Source organism: Acartia tonsa, chromosome 9 (genome assembly GCF_053477335.1).
Source record: "Acartia tonsa isolate MP-2025a chromosome 9, ASM5347733v1, whole genome shotgun sequence".
Taxonomy (NCBI): Eukaryota; Metazoa; Arthropoda; class Copepoda; order Calanoida; family Acartiidae; genus Acartia; species Acartia tonsa.
The window spans coordinates 39,060,915-39,079,040 of record NC_137268.1 but is presented as its reverse complement, the minus strand read 5'-3'; the positions used below and the strand labels follow the sequence as shown (position 1 = coordinate 39,079,040).

At 30.4% G+C, this 18,126-nt stretch overlaps 1 protein-coding gene across 4 annotated transcripts in view; it reads left to right on the top strand.

Annotated features, from left to right (window-relative positions):
* LOC145328897 (uncharacterized) overlaps positions 1-17,985 on the top strand; it is a 62,832-nt gene extending 44,847 nt beyond the window's left edge. Inside the window, exons 15-20 of one of the 4 annotated variants that reach the window (XM_080172834.1) lie at positions 9,503-9,571; positions 11,699-11,791; positions 12,248-12,372; positions 15,055-15,086; positions 16,091-16,153; positions 16,854-17,985. In XM_080172834.1, coding sequence (XP_080028960.1) covers positions 9,503-9,571; positions 11,699-11,791; positions 12,248-12,372; positions 15,055-15,086; positions 16,091-16,153; positions 16,854-16,990 — 519 coding nt within the window. In that variant the 3' untranslated portion in view covers positions 16,991-17,985. The remainder of the gene's footprint in view (positions 1-9,502; positions 9,572-11,698; positions 11,792-12,247; positions 12,373-15,054; positions 15,087-16,090; positions 16,154-16,853) is intronic. The other 3 variants (XR_013882717.1, XM_080172835.1, XR_013882718.1) reach the window with 3 other exon arrangements.
* Positions 17,986-18,126: the final 141 nt, after the last annotated feature.

The following is an 18,126-nucleotide window of genomic DNA, read 5'->3' as shown; positions in this document are numbered from 1 at the left end:
CGGGCTAACAAAACTCGTAGTATTTATTTTATTTTATTTGAATATTCGTTGAACGTTGTCGGTAATACGTGTAATATGCTATACATGATTTTTCAGTAGGCTGAAAACCAGTTCTAATCAATTTGATATTGATCAGTTTCTGGAAAATAGATTATTTTTCTTTTTTTTCAAGTTTTGTAAAACTAGCTTATCTTTAATTTTCAGTAGCGAAGATACTCTATTATACACAATGTCTGTCTGTCTTTCAGAAAAGCTTTAAGGAAAATAATATTTACTCAGCTGCTATCAAAGCTAGATAGCTGAATTTTTTAGTGATGATTCTTTGTTCAAATGAGAATTCAGTATAAGTAAGTTACTTTTTCTGTAGGTCTGACTTTCTTTAAAAGAAAAGACATAGTTACTTAATTGTAAAATGTTTTGTGATTTTTTAAAAATCATTTATTGCATATACCCAACCCCCTTTTCTTTTTTATGACAAGTAAACATCTGCTTTACCACTAACTTAAGCGATTTTTTTTGTGCTTCGCTACTCATAGATGTTACATCCTTGTTATCTCGTTTTCTGCCTTGGCCAATCTCTGTTTCCCTGTCCATCTTTGTATAAATATGTTTGACCAGCTAGTTACAACAAAATTACACATGCACAAATAAACTGAAACAAAAACGAGAGTGTCAAAAAAATATAAAAATAACGGAAGGTTAAAAAGTAAAGAATAAATTGATAGAAAATTTTAGAGAAAAAAAAGAAAAAAGGAAATGAAAAAAAGACAAACAAAGAAGTTAAACAAAAGGAAGGATCATAATAAGAAAAATAGACTATTAATTAAACAAAGAAATTAATACTAAAGTAGCTAAGGAAGTACAAGCTTTTTTTGGGGAATAGGAAAGGTTAATCAACTGTTTACGCTCCAATCCCCTCGCAAGGACGTCCCGTAACGACGCCACTATTCCAAATAAATTAACTTATGATAAAAGTAGCTTTTAGGATAGCCATACGCCATCCAAAATGAGAGGACAAAAAATGTAAAGAATAACAATGTATTTTCTCGGTTAAACTCCCAAAAATGTGTGATTAATGATTCTCAAGAGAGTCGGCTCTGTAAAAAATTGCATTCCAAAAATGCAATCTATGTAAAGTCAACACTCTGATTTAGCTAGATAATTGGGTAGAAGGATATCATATTTATTACTATCGCCTTTGCCTCTAGAGGCCTCTAAGAGTACTTGAAGTTGGGGGAGGGGATAATTTAGTTAATAATTAAGTTAAAATCAATATGTTTTAAAGGGACATACGGAATTTCTGGTAAAGATTATAGAGTTACTACAATTTATAGATCCGTACCTAACTGTTTGGATCATCCAAAATTTGAGATATATAGGACAATTTTAAAATGCCTAAATCATGCCTTAAGGGGTATGTGAAGTGCAGATGTATGTACATGTTAGGGTTGGGCCGGATACTTTTTTGGCCGGATACCGGATACCGGATATCCGGCTGATTTCTAATGCCTGATATCCGGTTCCGGCCGGATATCTGGCCAACGTTGTATATCTGGCAAATTACCGGATATCCGGCCGGATAACCGGATAGTTTTAATATCCAGTATCCGGCCGGATGACCGGCCAAACCGGATATCCGGCCCAACCCTAGTACATGTACTGACAGACCCTAATTATAGAAAAGCTTGGACTTTAAAATACAAAGATGTTAGTTTGAGGATGCACCCCCTTAGCATCATTATTGAAACATGTAGACGTAGAGGTTAGGGGGAAAGTTACCAGTTAAGAATAAAAAAAATTGTATATGAATCATAAATTCATAATCTGTGAATCAAATACAATACACTGAATTCAGAAATAGTGATGAGTAGGTGTATTATGAATGGACAAAATATATTTTTAAATTTGCAATCTACGTGCATTCTAACAAGAACGATAATTATCCAAAAATGAGAAATTAAAAAAAGTCATAATTGTACTAGACCATGTCATTAAAAAATAGAACAAATCAATAGTATCTGTTTTTTTCAGTGCAATAAAATTATAGATATCTTAAAGGTCTTTCTTTTAGGCTAACATAGAAGTTAAGGTAGCCTTAGCCTTACATAGAAAAAATTAATATATAAGACTCAGAAACCCTAAGCTAGACTAAGAAATCTTACAGGATTTGTATTTTTGTTATTAAAGCAGTAAGAAAATTCTTTTGCATCTTTGTGATATGATGCAAAGAAAAGCTTTGCTCATAAAGGAAAACATATATTCCTTTTAAATTTTTAGGGTATCCTTAAGGCTTACATAAATATAAAGAAATGTGTAACACTTAGAAACCATAGACTAGCCTTAAAAATTTTCATGGATCTTGGACAAAGTAGCTTCGGACAAAGTAGCTTCAGGACAAAGTAGCCTAACCTAATCTATGATAGCCTCAGGACATTAATTTAAGTAAAATATCCTCAACTGTTAATACATAGGTGGTTTGGAATTTCGTGGATTTTACAAAGAGTGGTTGGCAGATTTTTACAATTTCTAATTTTGTTTTTACAATTTTTAATATTGTTTTTACAATTTTTAATATTGTTTTTACAATTTTTAAAATGATGTTTTTACAATTTTTAGGTTGGGTTAGGTTAGGTTATAGGCTAGGGGGCCGAGCGCCCGCGGTTAGGCAGGCTAGGGGGCCGAACGCTGCGGCCATGACCTTTATTAACAGTGGAAGCTACTTTGTCCGAAGCTACTTTGTCCTGAAGCTACTTTGTCCCGAAGCTACTTTGTCCTGAAGCTACTTTGTCCTGAAGCTACTTTGTCCGAAGCTACTTTGTCCGAAGCTACTTTGTCCGAGATCCATTTTCATGGGATTTGGCCCGTTGTTTCTAAAACTCTTAGTTTTTTTATGATATGAGTTAAAGAAAATCTTTGGTGAAAAACATATTTCATAATGTGCAAATATTGGTGACATGATTTCTATTTGCTTTAATGTCGTGTTTAGTCTCACTCACTCGCAAACTAAATTTGGCTTCAGTTGGACGATTATGTAATATTTTAAGTATTAACTAAAGTAGAAGCTGAATGTCTATGTGTATGTCTTTTTTTTTTGTCTCGAAGATATGTTTTAATTTGCATCAAATATTAAAGAAGTAAGGTTTTTCTAATGAAACGGTTAGGTTCTCATTTTTAGTTGATCCCGGGATGGTTTTAGGTTATTCTAAATTTTAGATTTAAGCTTTGGGTTGGTTTGAGACCATTTTGCAATCTTCATATTCACGGCCTCTAGTAGATGCTAGAGGCGAAACAGTTAATCTTTCTGTTAAATAATGTCAATGTATCACAAAAATTTCTCAAAACAATTTTTGATAAATAAAAATTTGTCTTTAAAAAATGCTTAAAACCCCAACTGTAAAGATTACAAGATTAGCAAGTGTACGTCAGAAAGTAAGCTAAACAATTTAGGTATTGTAGACTTAAATTTTAAAAACTTATATACGTATTTATTTGTGAAGAATTATGGTCCAACAGTACTAAAGCAGTTAAATTCTCATAATAAAATAAAACTTTTAGTCCGGGAAAGGTTTTAGTCTATTATAAGTTAGTCCTACCAAAATAAATGCATGAAGTGCTTTATTAAAAAACTAGCTACTACGCTACTATAATTAGCAAAGAGAGGCTAGGAAAAAAAGCTAAAAACCATCCTTTTCCCAAAATTTAAATCTTAAAATAAAATAGCCAAAAACCATGCTATGTGAAGGTTACCTAATATAGAGAACCTAATCGGTTCCTTAGTTATTAAGATCTTAGGCTTCAGACAAAAAAAACTTCCTACTTTATATAATAGGAGTAAACACTTTGCTAATGTCAAAGATACATTAATTAATAGAAAACATTGAAATTCATTATAAATAAAAAAATGTTTTTTTAATCTGTACAAAAAGCACATGAAATAATAATAATTATGTAAGCTTAATGACCCAAATCAACCGTGAAAATTTTTTTAGATTATTTTACCATTAATTTTTTTGTACAAGAACATTCCTATTCTTAGCAATACTTTGTAACAAAAAAGTTGCTTGAAAATAGTAAAATTATGATCTTTAGAAGTATTAGCGCATAGCCATTCAAAAGGTTTTAATTGCATCAAAGAATAGAAAAAGCGTGGAAAAAAATCATTCTTATAAATAAGAATTATCATCTTTTGTTCTTTGGGTTATTTGTACAGTTTTACTTTTTTTTCATGAAACGCCAGGATTATTTTCAGCCTTATGTAAACATTAATTTAAGGATACAATAGCCGCTTTATTTTCATACTATGGACTAGATTAGGACAAAAAAAAAACTTTCCAAAAAAAAAAAATTAAAAAAAAAAATTTGAGGACAAACAGTTTAAACATTTTTTATAACAATGGATTTAGAATATGGGTATTATAAAAAAGGAAAAATTGTCATTGGTTGCCAACATGGACGTCATTTATTGGATAGATCCATTTAAATGGGAGATGATGGAGTAAAGGGGTCGGATGGGAGTGATCGTTATTGTAGCCAGCTACAATTTTCACTTTATTAGAGTACATGATAATCTGGTGTAATATCCATGTGATATTATTTTTTTTTATAACTATACTTTTTAATCACATTAATATGATTTTTTACTAAATTGTCTTTTTTAAATTTTTAAAAGCGAAGCTTTTCTATAATTAGGGTCGGTCCGTCCGTCCGTACGTCCGTCCGTCCGTCCGTCCGTCCGTACGTCCGTCCGAGATAGATAGCTTTTATTCGTTAATTTAGGCATGTTAGAATTGTTCTATCGATTTCAAACTTTGCATGATGATTCCTGTAGTAGTTGGGTACGATTTAGAAAGCGTAGCAACTCTATTATCATTACCAGAATGTCCGTACGTCCATTTTAAACATGTTGATTTTTCTACTTTTTTAACAACAAATTTTCAAGTGTTTTAATTATCCGTTTGATCTGATTTTTGGTATATTGATTCCTGGGACAACAAAGAACAATATTATAAGCGAAGCAACTCTATAATCAAGTCCAAAAATGTAAGTATGTCTATAAACATTATCCTGTTTTTAAGCAGTTTTTTAACAAATTTACCTACAATTTTGATTCGATATTTATACATTATGTTCCGATTTTTCAGTTCAGATACTATACAAGTGTTAATGTCCGTTTGTCCTACCGTTTCAGTGCTTCGCTTTTATGGATGTTGTCATCCTTGTTTTCCTTGGATGGCCTTTGTTCAAAGTTGCTTATCTATATATGTAAATGTCAATTGCTTAATCTATTAGCCTAAGAGAGATGTCTCATTCAAACTGAAACTTATCTTTGAATAATACTTTTTACAATTTATCTGTCTATACATCTTTTAATACAGGGTGAGCAGTAAAAAGTTCTTCATGGTTAACAGAGCTATATGTAAATTAACAAGGATGACAACAAGCTCTGAAACGTTAGGATAACCGAATATTAACACTTGTATAGGGTCATAACTGTATAATCAAAATACAAATTTATGAAATCTAACAAAACTGATTAAATAGATGATCCTGTTTAAGAACATACTTACATTTTTAGGACTTGATTATTGTGATGCTTCGATTATAACATTCTACCTTGTTGTAATAGGAATCAGTATTAAAAAATCAGATGAATAGGCTAATTATAAATCATAAAAAAATGTTGTCAAAAAGGTTAAAAATTAAGATGTCTTAAATGGACGTACGGACATACTGGTAACGATTATAGAATTGCTACGCTTTCTAAATCGTACCTAACTATTATAGGAATCATCATGCAAAGTTTGAAATCGTTGAAAATTCTTAACATGTTTTAATGAACACAGTAATAGTGTCTGACTGATTATGACGTAACAAAAAAAATTAGCCAATGAGAGGCCGTTATTGACCAATGGTAAAATTTATAGTGGCCTCTCATTGGCTAATTTTTTTTGTTACGTCATAATCAGTCAGACACTATTGCTGTGTTCGTTTTAATGAACGATTATTATATTATATTATATAATTACTAGCAGCTAAGCCCCCTAGAAGCCTCTAGGGGCACTTAGGAGGGGGAAAAGTCGACCTCATCCCATTTTAAATTTGAGTTTCAAAAGAGTTAAAATAAATATTTTTGGGGGGGGAGAGGGATGAAGACACCCTCTCCAAAAATAGTTTAAAACCTTCCAAGGATTTATAGGAAGCTTCACTGCAAAGGAGAACAATATCGGTTCAGCGGTTAGCGAGATCCTTTGGGACAGACAAAAAACACTTACTATTTCATATAATAGGATACCTATTACAAGATAAGGCACCCTGTATGCTCTCATGTTCTCATGTACTATTTTCTTTTTGTTTGAAGGTCAGCTAAGCCGAACCTTGAAATTTGAAACAAAGATATACATTTTAGGCCTAATTATTCTTATACCTTAGATTACAAAGTCTCAAAATGTTTAAAGCAAAACTTTTCTACATTTAGTTAAACTTAGTTTGTAAGTCAGCGACTGAATTCAGAATTACTTATTTTTGTATTGGTTTTAAATATTTAGTCGTTTTTGTGTTTTTATATATTTTTGATCACTTTTGCAATCCTTATATAAAGTAGTAAGGTTTTTTTTAAATACTGAAATGATTGAGTACTCCTTTTAAGGAAAGTTTCATATAGGTACCGGGATTGATTCAGGTTATTTTGTTTTAGATTTTAGCCTTGAGATGGTTTAAGGCTATTTTTTACCCTATTGAATATTGATGCTAGGGGCACAGCCGCTGGTATTATTACAAACTAAGTGTCTTATTTAGACCATTCTCTTCCTTGTCAAGGCAAATTTTGAACTTTTTTTGCGCTTTCATAAACACTGTAAAACTTGTTGAAAATATCATTAGGTGCTTTGAAAAGTGGGCGGCAATTTTCTTTACCTTTTGCGTATCTTTAATACACATATTTTCAAAAATTTAAAATTAACATAAAAATGGAGAAAAAAGATTAAAATACTGAAAAGGGAAAATCCAAAAGAAAGAAAGAAAGAACGAGAGAGAGAGAGAGAGAGAGAGAGAGAGAGAGAGAGAGAGAGAGAGACAGAGAGACAGAGAGACAAAGAAAAAGATAGGGTCAGAATAATCAGCTTCGACCTAGTCATAACTAAAGACGTTAAAAGTTGTACCTTCCGTAGCTATGTCAGATGCGTAGTTAAAATCAATAGTAAGAGTAGAGGGAAAGGCTTGACCCATAACAGTCGCATTTCATTTACCATGCACTGTAAGGCCTTCCAACGGGACGTTTGTGCATTTGAACCTACTTTAAAGGAATGGCCCTACGTTGTTATGAATCGTCCTCCCAGAGGTATTAAGATAGATAGAAAAAGGGAGAATAAATCTCTGGAAAAATAGATAAATTAGGGATAAACGGTTTTGGAGAAAAGAGAGATAGAGAGAAATGTATTAAAAAATCGATAATTATCTTCTCAAGACATGTACAAAATCAATAAATTTCATAAAACAAGGATGACAACATCCCTAAAAGCGAAGCTCTGAAACGGTAGGACAAACGAACATAAACACTTCAGAACTGGATAATCAGATTATAAATGTATAAAATTCGAAACAAAATAATAAGTAAATTCGTTGAAAAACTGCTTACATGCAGGATAATGTTTAAGGACACACTTACATTTTTATGACTATATTATAGAGATGATTCGCTCATGACATTGTATATTGTTGTCCTAGGAATCAGTATTCTTAAAATTAGATCAATCAGAAATTATAATGCATAAAAATTTGTTATTTAAAATGATTAAAATCAACATGTTTAAATTGGACGTACAAACATTCTGGTAACGATTATAGAGTTGCTTTTTAAATCGTACCTCACTACTAAAGTAATCACCTTGCAAAGTTTGAAATCGGTTGGACAATTTTACATACCTAAATTAACGAAAAGAGTTAACCGTTACGGACGTACGGACCGACCTTATTTATAGAAAAGCTTTACTTTTAAAAACAATAAAAAAAAACATAAAACAAATATTCAGACAAATCGTAAAACTTATTGCAAATTGACAGATTGTTATAAATTACACACACATTTTGGGAGGAGATATTTTAAAAGCGAAGCTTTTCTATAAATAGGGTCGGTCCGTACGTCCGTCCGTCCGTCACAAACGGATAGCTTTTTTAGTTAATTTAGGCATGTTAGAATTGTCCTATCGATTTCAAACTTTGCATGGTTATTCCTTTAGTAATTAGGTACGATTTAGAAAGCGTAGCAACTCTATAATCATTACAAGAATGTCTGTACGTCCATTTTAAACATATTGATTTTTTTTACTTTTTTTACAACACATTTTTTTGTGATCTAGTCATCCGATTGATCTGATTTTTGGTATGTTTATTCCTGGGACAACAAAGTATAATGTTTCAAGCGAAGCAACTCTATAATCAAGTCCTAAAAATGTAAGTATGTCCATAAACATTATCCTGTATCAAGCAGTTTTTCAACAAATTTACATTTACAATTTGCTTCAACTCTTATACATTTATATTCTGATTATTCAGATCTGACACTATATAAGTGTTAATGTCCGTTTGTCCTACAGTTTCAGTGCTTCGCTTTTATGGATGTTGTCATCCTTGTTCTACATACATTTTGCGTATCCAAATCAGTGACGGCTATGAACTGATTGGGTTAGAATAGAGTGGGTTATTGGCTATCATTTAAATAATAAACTAAAAACATGATTCGAATTTGAAGTAGTTTTTTCCTCAAATGACTGTCGAACCCTTAACCCTTCCTCATTTTTGAAATAAATTAAAATAAGGGAGTGATAGTTTATTTTCTATGCTTAATCTGCCCTTACCCTGCGGGGCTTCACAGTATCCAGACCTAAAGAAATACACAAACAAAAGAAAAACTACTCCCCCCATTTTTTCAATATATGACTTAACAGGGCTGCATAAGTAGACAGGAATCCTTTCATATTCTCATCTCTGTATACTGTGCTAAATATCTTTCCCATGACATAACTTATTCTAAAAATACACATTATGTATAAATATCTTTCAGCTACAAAAAAGGTAGTAATGAAGCAAACAGAATATTTTAAACACAAATTGCAAAGGTGTAAAATAATCGCCCAAAGTATATTATTTTTTTTAAATCACGAAACCTTTTATCTAAAAGTATTTGTTTTTAAAGAATATTAATTATACATTGATTTTGTAATTAATATTTTAGTTTAACAAATTAGAATGATTATCACTGAGAAATATCTATTATTTTTGTTGTAATAGTTATCAAGGCCATAGTATGGTATCCATATGTATAAAATGGGTATATCATCTTATAGTTTCTTAGAAAGACCCAACACTCCTCCCACCTTGAATAAGTATTTTAAAAGCCCTCCTAAATAGGACTTAGAGGAGAGAAAAAATTTATCTTTAAAAATTATATTACAGAATAGAATTGGAGTATTGAGGCATAATAGTTATTTCATATGTTTTTTTCCAGGAAATATTGAAATCAGAATTGGCAAAGCTTGGAACAAGATCTGCTAATATGGTGCTTGATGAACTCCAGGTATAATACATTTTCCAGTAAGGCTTCGAAACCGATCAATATCCACTAGATTAGAACCGGTTCTTAGCCATACTAAAAAATCATGTATAGCAATGTATTACAGACAATTTTCTTCGAACGAATGTTATATCATAAAATTACGACTAGTTTTATTTTAATATCTGCGGAAAGCTGTTCATAATACGATGCAATAAATGAATATTGTCAACATTAGGGTTTAATTTTACTTCCTCATTGCATTAAACTTCATAGTACTTTCACACAAAGTAATGGTTGATCACTAAGAAACCCCCTGCATCTTATTTCTATATAAATCTTTAAAAAGTTGGGGAGTGGAAATGGTTTTTACGTCTCACCCTTCATGTGTTCCCTAAACCTGCGATACCCTTAAACCTTCTTGGCTATTAATTACCAAAAATAAACCTCACGGACCTCTTTTATCGATAGTTCCTGCCAAGTCAAGAAACCTTTAGTCATAACTAAATTCTTCCAATTTCTTTCTAATTCACATTTTTATTTTAATTAAACATTTTACAAATTAAATAATGAGAGATTCTCTTTTACCCTAACTATCTGTTCTGTTATCTATCTTTCTATCTAGATGGAAGGAAACAACAATCTAGAAACCCTAAACCCCCAACCCTCTGTTCTATTATCTATCTATCTAGATGGAAGGAAAAACAATCTAGAAACTCTAATCACCCAACCATCAGTTTATTATCTATCTATCTATCTAGATGGAAGGAAACAGCAATCTAGAAACCCTAATTCCCCAACACTCTGTTCTATTATCTAACTTTCTAGATGGAAGGAAACAACAATCTAGAATCCCTAATCCCAAAACTATCTGTTTTATTATCTTTCTATCTATCTAGATGGAAGGAAACAACAATCTAGAAATCCTATTACCCCAACTATCAGTTCTATTATCTTTCTATCTATCTAGATGGAAGGAAACAGCAATCTAGAAATCCTATTACCCCAACTATCAGTTCTATTATCTATCTTTCTATCTAGATGGAAGGAAACAGCAATCTAGAAACCCTAATTCCCCAACACTCTGTTCTATTATCTAACTTTCTAGATGGAAGGAAACAACAATCTAGAAACCCTAATCCCCCAACACTCTGTTCTATTATCTATCTATCTATCTAGATGGAAGGAAACAACAATCTAGAAACCCTAATCACCCAACCCTCTGTTCTTTTATCTATCTATCTATCTAGATTGAAGCAAAAAACATTCTAGAAACCCTAATCACCCAACCATCAGTTCTATTATCTATCTATCTATCTAGATGGAAGGAAACAACAATCTAGAAACCCTAATCACCCAACCATCAGTTCTATTATCTATCTATCTATCTAGATGGAAGGAAACAACAATCTAGAAACCCTAATCACCTAACCATCAGTTCTATTATCTATCTATCTATCTAGATGGAAGGAAATAACAATCTAGAAACCCTAATCCCCCAACTATCTGTTCTATTATCTATCTATCTATCTAGATGGAAGGAAACAACAATCTAGAAACCCTAATCCCCAAACTATCTGTTCTATTATCTATCTATCTATCTAGATGGAAGGAAACAACAATCTAGAAACCCTAATCCCCCAACTATCTGTTCTATTATCTATCTATCTATCTAGATGGAAGGAAACAACAATCTAGAAACCCTAATCCCCAAACTATCTGTTCTATTATCTATCTATCTATCTAGATGGAAGGAAATAACAATCTAGAAACCCTAATCCCCCAACACTCTGTTCTATTATCTATCTATCTAGATGGAAAGAAAAAACAATCTAGAAACCCTAATCACCCAACCATCAGTTCTATTATCTATCTAACTAGATGGAAAGAAACAATCTAGAAACCCTAATCCCCCAACACTCTGTTATATTATCTATCTATCTAGATGGAAAGAAAAAACAATCTAGAAACCCTAATCACCCAACCATCAGTTCTATTATCTATCTAACTAGATGGAAAGAAACAATCTAGAAACCCTAATCCCCCAACACTCTGTTCTATTATCTATCTATCTATCTAGATGGAAGGAAACAACAATCTAGAAACCCTAATCCCCCAACACTCTGTTCTATTATCTATCTATCTATCTAGATGGAAGGAAACAACAATCTAGAAACCCTAATCCCCCAACCCGACTCCAGCAATAACAATAACATTCCACAGATTGTAATTAGCCAACAACAGGTAAAAACAGTTTATATTAATTTTCATAATTATCTTTTAAAACTTTTAAAGGAAACAGCTTATAAAGCCAAATAAAAAATGACGTCATACGGTACAAATGACCAATGATAGGCCAGTATACATTTTAATTGACTGATGGTAAAATGTTACTGGCCTATCATTGGTCATTTGTATTGTACAACGTCATGTTTTATTAGGCACTATAAGCTGCTTCCTTTAAAAATAATCCATTACATTTAAACATTATGGAACTTCTTATAAATGTTTTTACCTTTTTAATTTCTGAGTTTTTTTAAAATCAATCTTTTTTCCATTTCCCATCCCTAATTATAGAGTTGCTTCGAAATAGATTAATATCTAAGAGATATGAACCAATTCTCAGCTACACTAAAAATCATGTATCGTATCGTATTATATCCAGTTAATAATATACGGTGCGAATAATAACTATTTTAGGATTCAAATGGCTACCATAATGGAACAACTAACGGTCATGGAGGTGCTACCAACAATGGCCATGCTACTACTGATGAAAATGATGATGAAGGATGGGAAAAATCTGCTGCTGATTCTTATGTTAGGTAAGTTTTGTAAGCATGCTAAAATAAATTTTTAAATAAATTTTGTACACCTCATTTTTAACATATTGCTTCTTAGTTGAATTAATCTAAAAATAAATCTGCCAGAAATTCTTATAACAATTCAATTCCAAATGATTATATACAAAATTATCTCTTCTTAAAATTACAATTTTTGGTTGAAACGTTTGCACACTCAACTTAATTAATCAACAAATAAAAAATCATTAAAAGTTCTCAAAGTTGTTAAGCCAACGAATAAGGAAACGTTATTAAAAACATTAGGGACTGGGGTCAAAATTGTCCCTTTATTTCATGCAATGAAAACATTATTTCACATATTTCACAATTTAAGAGTTTTCGTTGAAAGCCATGAAATCCAGATTTATCATGAAAATTTTAAGCAAATTGTAAAGGGTGTGTTAATAAATTTAGAAAACTATAAAATAGGAAAAAAGTTCCAAGAAAAAAAGCATTTATTTGAAAATTAGATTAATTGTACACCAGACTGAAATGACTATTCTGTAATTAGTTATTAGAAAAATCTCTCTGGAACTCGTTCATCCCAAATTCCTAAAGTTTAAATGCCACTATAAATTTAGGGGTTCTTAGATTGTTAATTATACATATATCACAATAAAGTTTTTTATCTATGAAATGATATTTTTTAGAGAATTTTTTTTAAAACCAGCCATCACATAACAAATATAACCATCTGCAATATTCAAAACTAACACAGCGAGTTAGCGGCATTTGATGCGCTAGTACCCAAATTCAGTCAGAACCCGCTAAATTCTTGCACATTCCCTTTAAGCCAGTACCCAAAGTCTGAGAATTCTAAAAATTGAATATTTGATCCATTGTCCCCTCCCTTACTCCCTGTATGAATACCATCCATTAATCCTATTTTGTATAAGATACAAAAAAGATGCAAAAAAGTACTTGTTGTACTTTTATATTTATGGCAATATTTATGTTAAGGAAAACAATTATTCTTGACATAAATGTAACACTAAGTGACATGTTTTCCATTTTTTTTTGTAAAAAAGGAAATTTATATCAGTACATTTTATTCTTAAGGATTACATCTTTACTTGGAATTTTTGGAGACAATTAAACTGATATTATATGCAAGAAAAATTTTGGATGTAATTGAAGAATATAAACATTTGAAATAATAAGAAAGACCGAAGAATTTGGTCAAAAGAAAATAAATAAAAATATATTTCGCTCCATCCTTTATTCCCCTGGACCTAAAATACCAATTTCTTCACATTTTATGTTATAGTGATTAGAATAACAAATTTGTTTTTGAGTGTCCCACCCCCAAAGAAAACAGCTTAAAACCATCACAGGACCAATAGGTATATTTCCTAATGAGTAGAGCCCAATCGGTTAAGTGATTACTGAGATCTTAAGCTTCAGACAGACAGACAGACATCGTTATACTTTGTATTATAGATTACTTTAAATCATGCTTTTAAAGGTCGATTATAATAAAATAAAAGAGGGGAATTTTGTTATTTCCTTGTAAATCTTTCATCAGGTCAAAATTTCATTGCCTAAAAATTCTGTGTTACACAGAGCTGGTGACGTCAAAACTCTGATATCTTAGCAAAGATACAGGGATAGGTAACTAATCTAAATATTTTGCCAACAAATATTTAATAAAAATCCTTGATTCATAATTAAATTAATTGAAAATTTTTCATGTTGTTTTAAATTTATATGCTTGCCCTTTAATTCTTGTATATTGCAAAACTTTTTTATAGTAATTGTGTTTTTAGATAAGCCTTTTCATATCTATATTTTTTTCCATTAAATCTAAAATTTGATAAAATATGATTTTAAAGATATCTTAAAATAAATTAAGATGATTTTCATGCCTTTTCAAATAATATCAATTAGTCATTACTTTTGCATATTAACTTTGACTAAAACAATACTTTCCCAGCAAAGCGTGCAAACGCAGATTTAGCACTGTTTAAATGTTTTACTGTATAAGTTTTATGTAGGTTTTAGGTCACAAAGGCCATTATTTGTTTTAATAAAGATGGCTAACTTTTTGTGGATATTAGGTTAAGATACAATTTTATAACTGAAGTCATTTAGTATTATTAGATTTTTAAAAGATTAAGTTCACTTTAAATAAATGTTTTGTTAGAATTACATGGGTTTACACAGGGATCTAAAGGGATAAGACAATGGATAATAAATTGATGTACATTTCAAATGAATTAGTGGTGGAAACGTTTTGGCATACAACTTAATGAACCAACCAATTAAAATGAAATAAATGAACCCAAAGTTTTTATGCCAACGAATAAGAAAAACGTTGTAATAAAACTTTGGGGACTAGTGTAATAAACAGCCTATTGTCCCCTCCCTCCCTGGGGTCAACATGTAAGATACAAAATATGCTTTATCTTCTTAATCTGTTGCACACAGAAGTGGTCACTGAAAATTGTTTTATCTGAAAAAATATACAAGAAGAAAAATGTAAATATTTGTCAAATGTGAAAATTTAGATGCATTTGTGCAGATTTTGAATTATGCATTATTTTACTATCCACAAAAGTTATATAAAAACACATCTTATTTTGAATCGAAATACAAATACAACTTACAATTTTTTGAGAAAAAAATGTTTTTTTTTGAGCTTAGCTTAATGATTTTTTCTTTTAGTGCATCCTCTGATATTGACAACACTGAGAAAGGTAGCTGCCATTTTGTGTTTTCTGTTTCCTTTGCGGATTTCACCCTTTTTTCATCTATTTTATATTAATACATTCAAATGAAATTAAAGTAGAAAAAAACACAATATTAAAATGTCACAAAAGACACATTTTGCAGTGCTGTTCTGTATTACCCTTTTTTCAGGAATATCATCAATAGAATGAAAAGAACCAAATAACAATTAGTTTTTTTAAAATATGTAATTGTCTGTAAACATATATTCTTCCTTTCTGTTCAAATGTCTTTTTCTTGTACTCTTTATTCTGCAACTAGCCTCTAGGGGCTCTTAAGGAGTTTGATAATTTGACAATCCAATTTTTAAATTTAAAAAGGAAAAGGAAAAAAAAATTTGGGTGTGGGGGGAGGGGGTAGGGTCGACTATCCTCCCATTATTGATTTTTATTTTTAAAAAATTGTTTTTTGAAGGTAATTTTTTTTCTAGTTGCGATTTCTCTTGCCCAAAATAGTTATAAACCTTACCTGGAAAGCTATCCTGTATAGGAGAGCCATATCGGTTCAGCGGTTAGCGAGACTTTTTGGTACAGAAAGACAGACAAATAGACAGACCAGAAAACTTCCTGTTACTTTATTATAAGGATAGAATGCAAGATGAAAACTATTGGGCAAGAAACCATAAAAATTTTGCTTAATATTCTTTTGTTAGAAAATTATTTAATTAGTAATAGTATCAAAAAATATTAGGACTAATGAATAAAACATCCTTCCCATCACGTATTCTGGGTAAATAAAGGTGTTTATGTGTTCTGTTATTGTTAGGAAGTTTTTGTTTTGTCTCAAAAATTATTTAAAAATTGATTAACAATGAAATGAGGTAATTGTTTTTTTTGTGTTTTATCCTTTTGAATTACACAAAATTCAAAGCTTTTCATTGTCTTAAAGTGATATTAAAGAATATCAAAATTATTCAAACTATATCATTTCTTATATAATATAACTTTTAAAACTTATATTTGTTTTATTATAGGTGACAAGTTTGTTTTAGCCAAGAACAATCTGTCTGTCCCTGTCAAGAATGGCCACCACACAGGTACAGACACATTTCCAGGATTAAACAGAAAAATGTTCCTGGTAACGATTATCTTGAAAAATATGTGAACATTAAAGTCTGCTAACGTCCAAACGTATAGATTATGCCCGTTCAAAATTTTAATCAACACAAGAAGGCTTACAAATATATGGATTTGTCATTACTCCATAATGCACCCTTATCTCGCAGCACACATAAATGCGCGAAAAATACTTATTTTATCGTTTTTTCTACAGTGAAGCTTTCCCTGATCTTGTTAAAACGGGTTGTGGCCATGACATGTATGTTCGGCCGTTTGGCAGCTAGCAGCCTTTCAAGTTCATAATTTTTGGCGATATCGGTAACAGGAACATTTTACCGTGAAATGCACTAGATCTAGAGATTATTTTAACTGTTTTACTGCAAATTACAAGAAAGGTTGAAAAATTTCCTATTTGTAGTTTTCAAATTAAAAAATGTAATAATACAAAAAAATATATTAATATCTCCAGTATGGCTTTGAATCCGATGGATATCCGGTTCTCAGCCATATTGAAAAATCATGTATATCATTATATTGCAGAAAATTTTCTACAAATATTAAAATAAAAATCATGAAATTAATACCAATTTGTTAGACCCTTGGTGCTAAAAAAATTGATTTTAATCTTTTAATTCTGTCTTAAATACGATGTTATATATCATTGTTATCTATTTGTAGATCCTGACGGCTGGTCTGACTTGGCAAGTGAGGGTACAGAGGAAGGTGTTCTTCTTGAGGACCTGGAGGAGTGGGAAGAACATGAGGAGGAGATGCTTGTCCAAACTTTTGATGCTACTTTTAATATTGTCTTGTGATCTTCAAAATTTCAACAAAAATTATCAATTAAAGAATGTTTTGGTAAAATACAAACAAATTTTGTTTCACAGAAACCTGTTTCCAAAAACTTTTTTAGAATTTGTAAATTATTTAAAGTAATGAGCTTCTTAGTCTATTTATTTGTAGATCAATATTTCACAAAACTAACATCATATTGGTGATATGATTTTCATCAGTTGGTAAATGTAAAATTAAATTAAAATAATATCAAGTTAAGAATTGAATTTTTATAGGTACATTTATTTCTTTTTACGTAGCAACATTTAATTGGTTTTATAAAACTTTAAAAAAATTAATTTTATTTTTTAGATTGGAAAAATATTTTTTACTAATTATATGTACGTAAATGAATACCTCTAAGAGGTAAAATTGTTTTGATCTCCTACAGTGAGATTCTAAATCTATATATATCATGAATAATGACAAATTTTTTGTAGTTTTTCACAATAGAGAAAATACATTAAGATTAATTTACATGAATGCTTTATAGAATAGCTACCCAAGCAAAGAGATCCACTTAATTTAAAATTTATATGATTATATGCATTGTATATCATTATGATTAATATATTTTACTTACAAATGTATAATGATATAGTCCATTGTAGTGCCATTTTCCAGAAAAAAAGCTTTACATTAGAATTTTTAAGATTATTTCTAGATATGAATTGATTTTCCAAATTTTGAATTACTTTGTTATTTATCTAAATATTTAAATCATTTTATGAAAATTTAATGTCAACCAGAAAAAGGAAAAAAGGCAAGAAATTAGAATACTGCCATATAATTTTCATCAATACATTTCATTAAAAGATTTAAAACTATTAATTCTTAAAATCTGTGATTTTTGGCAAAATTGTTGAAAAATTGTAAATAGTGTAAATATTTGAAAGTAAGAATTATAATATGATCAATGAAAATAATAATATAGTATGTACATAAATTTAAACTAAATAAATCAATAACATTTAAATTGTCTTCTTTGGTGATTTACTCTGTACAAAAAAATTACTAATATAATTTTTTTCAATTTTGGAATCGTTATTTAGGCTAAGGTATTAATGAAACATCAGTCTGATATTAAGACTCAAACTCAAATATGTCACTCTAATAT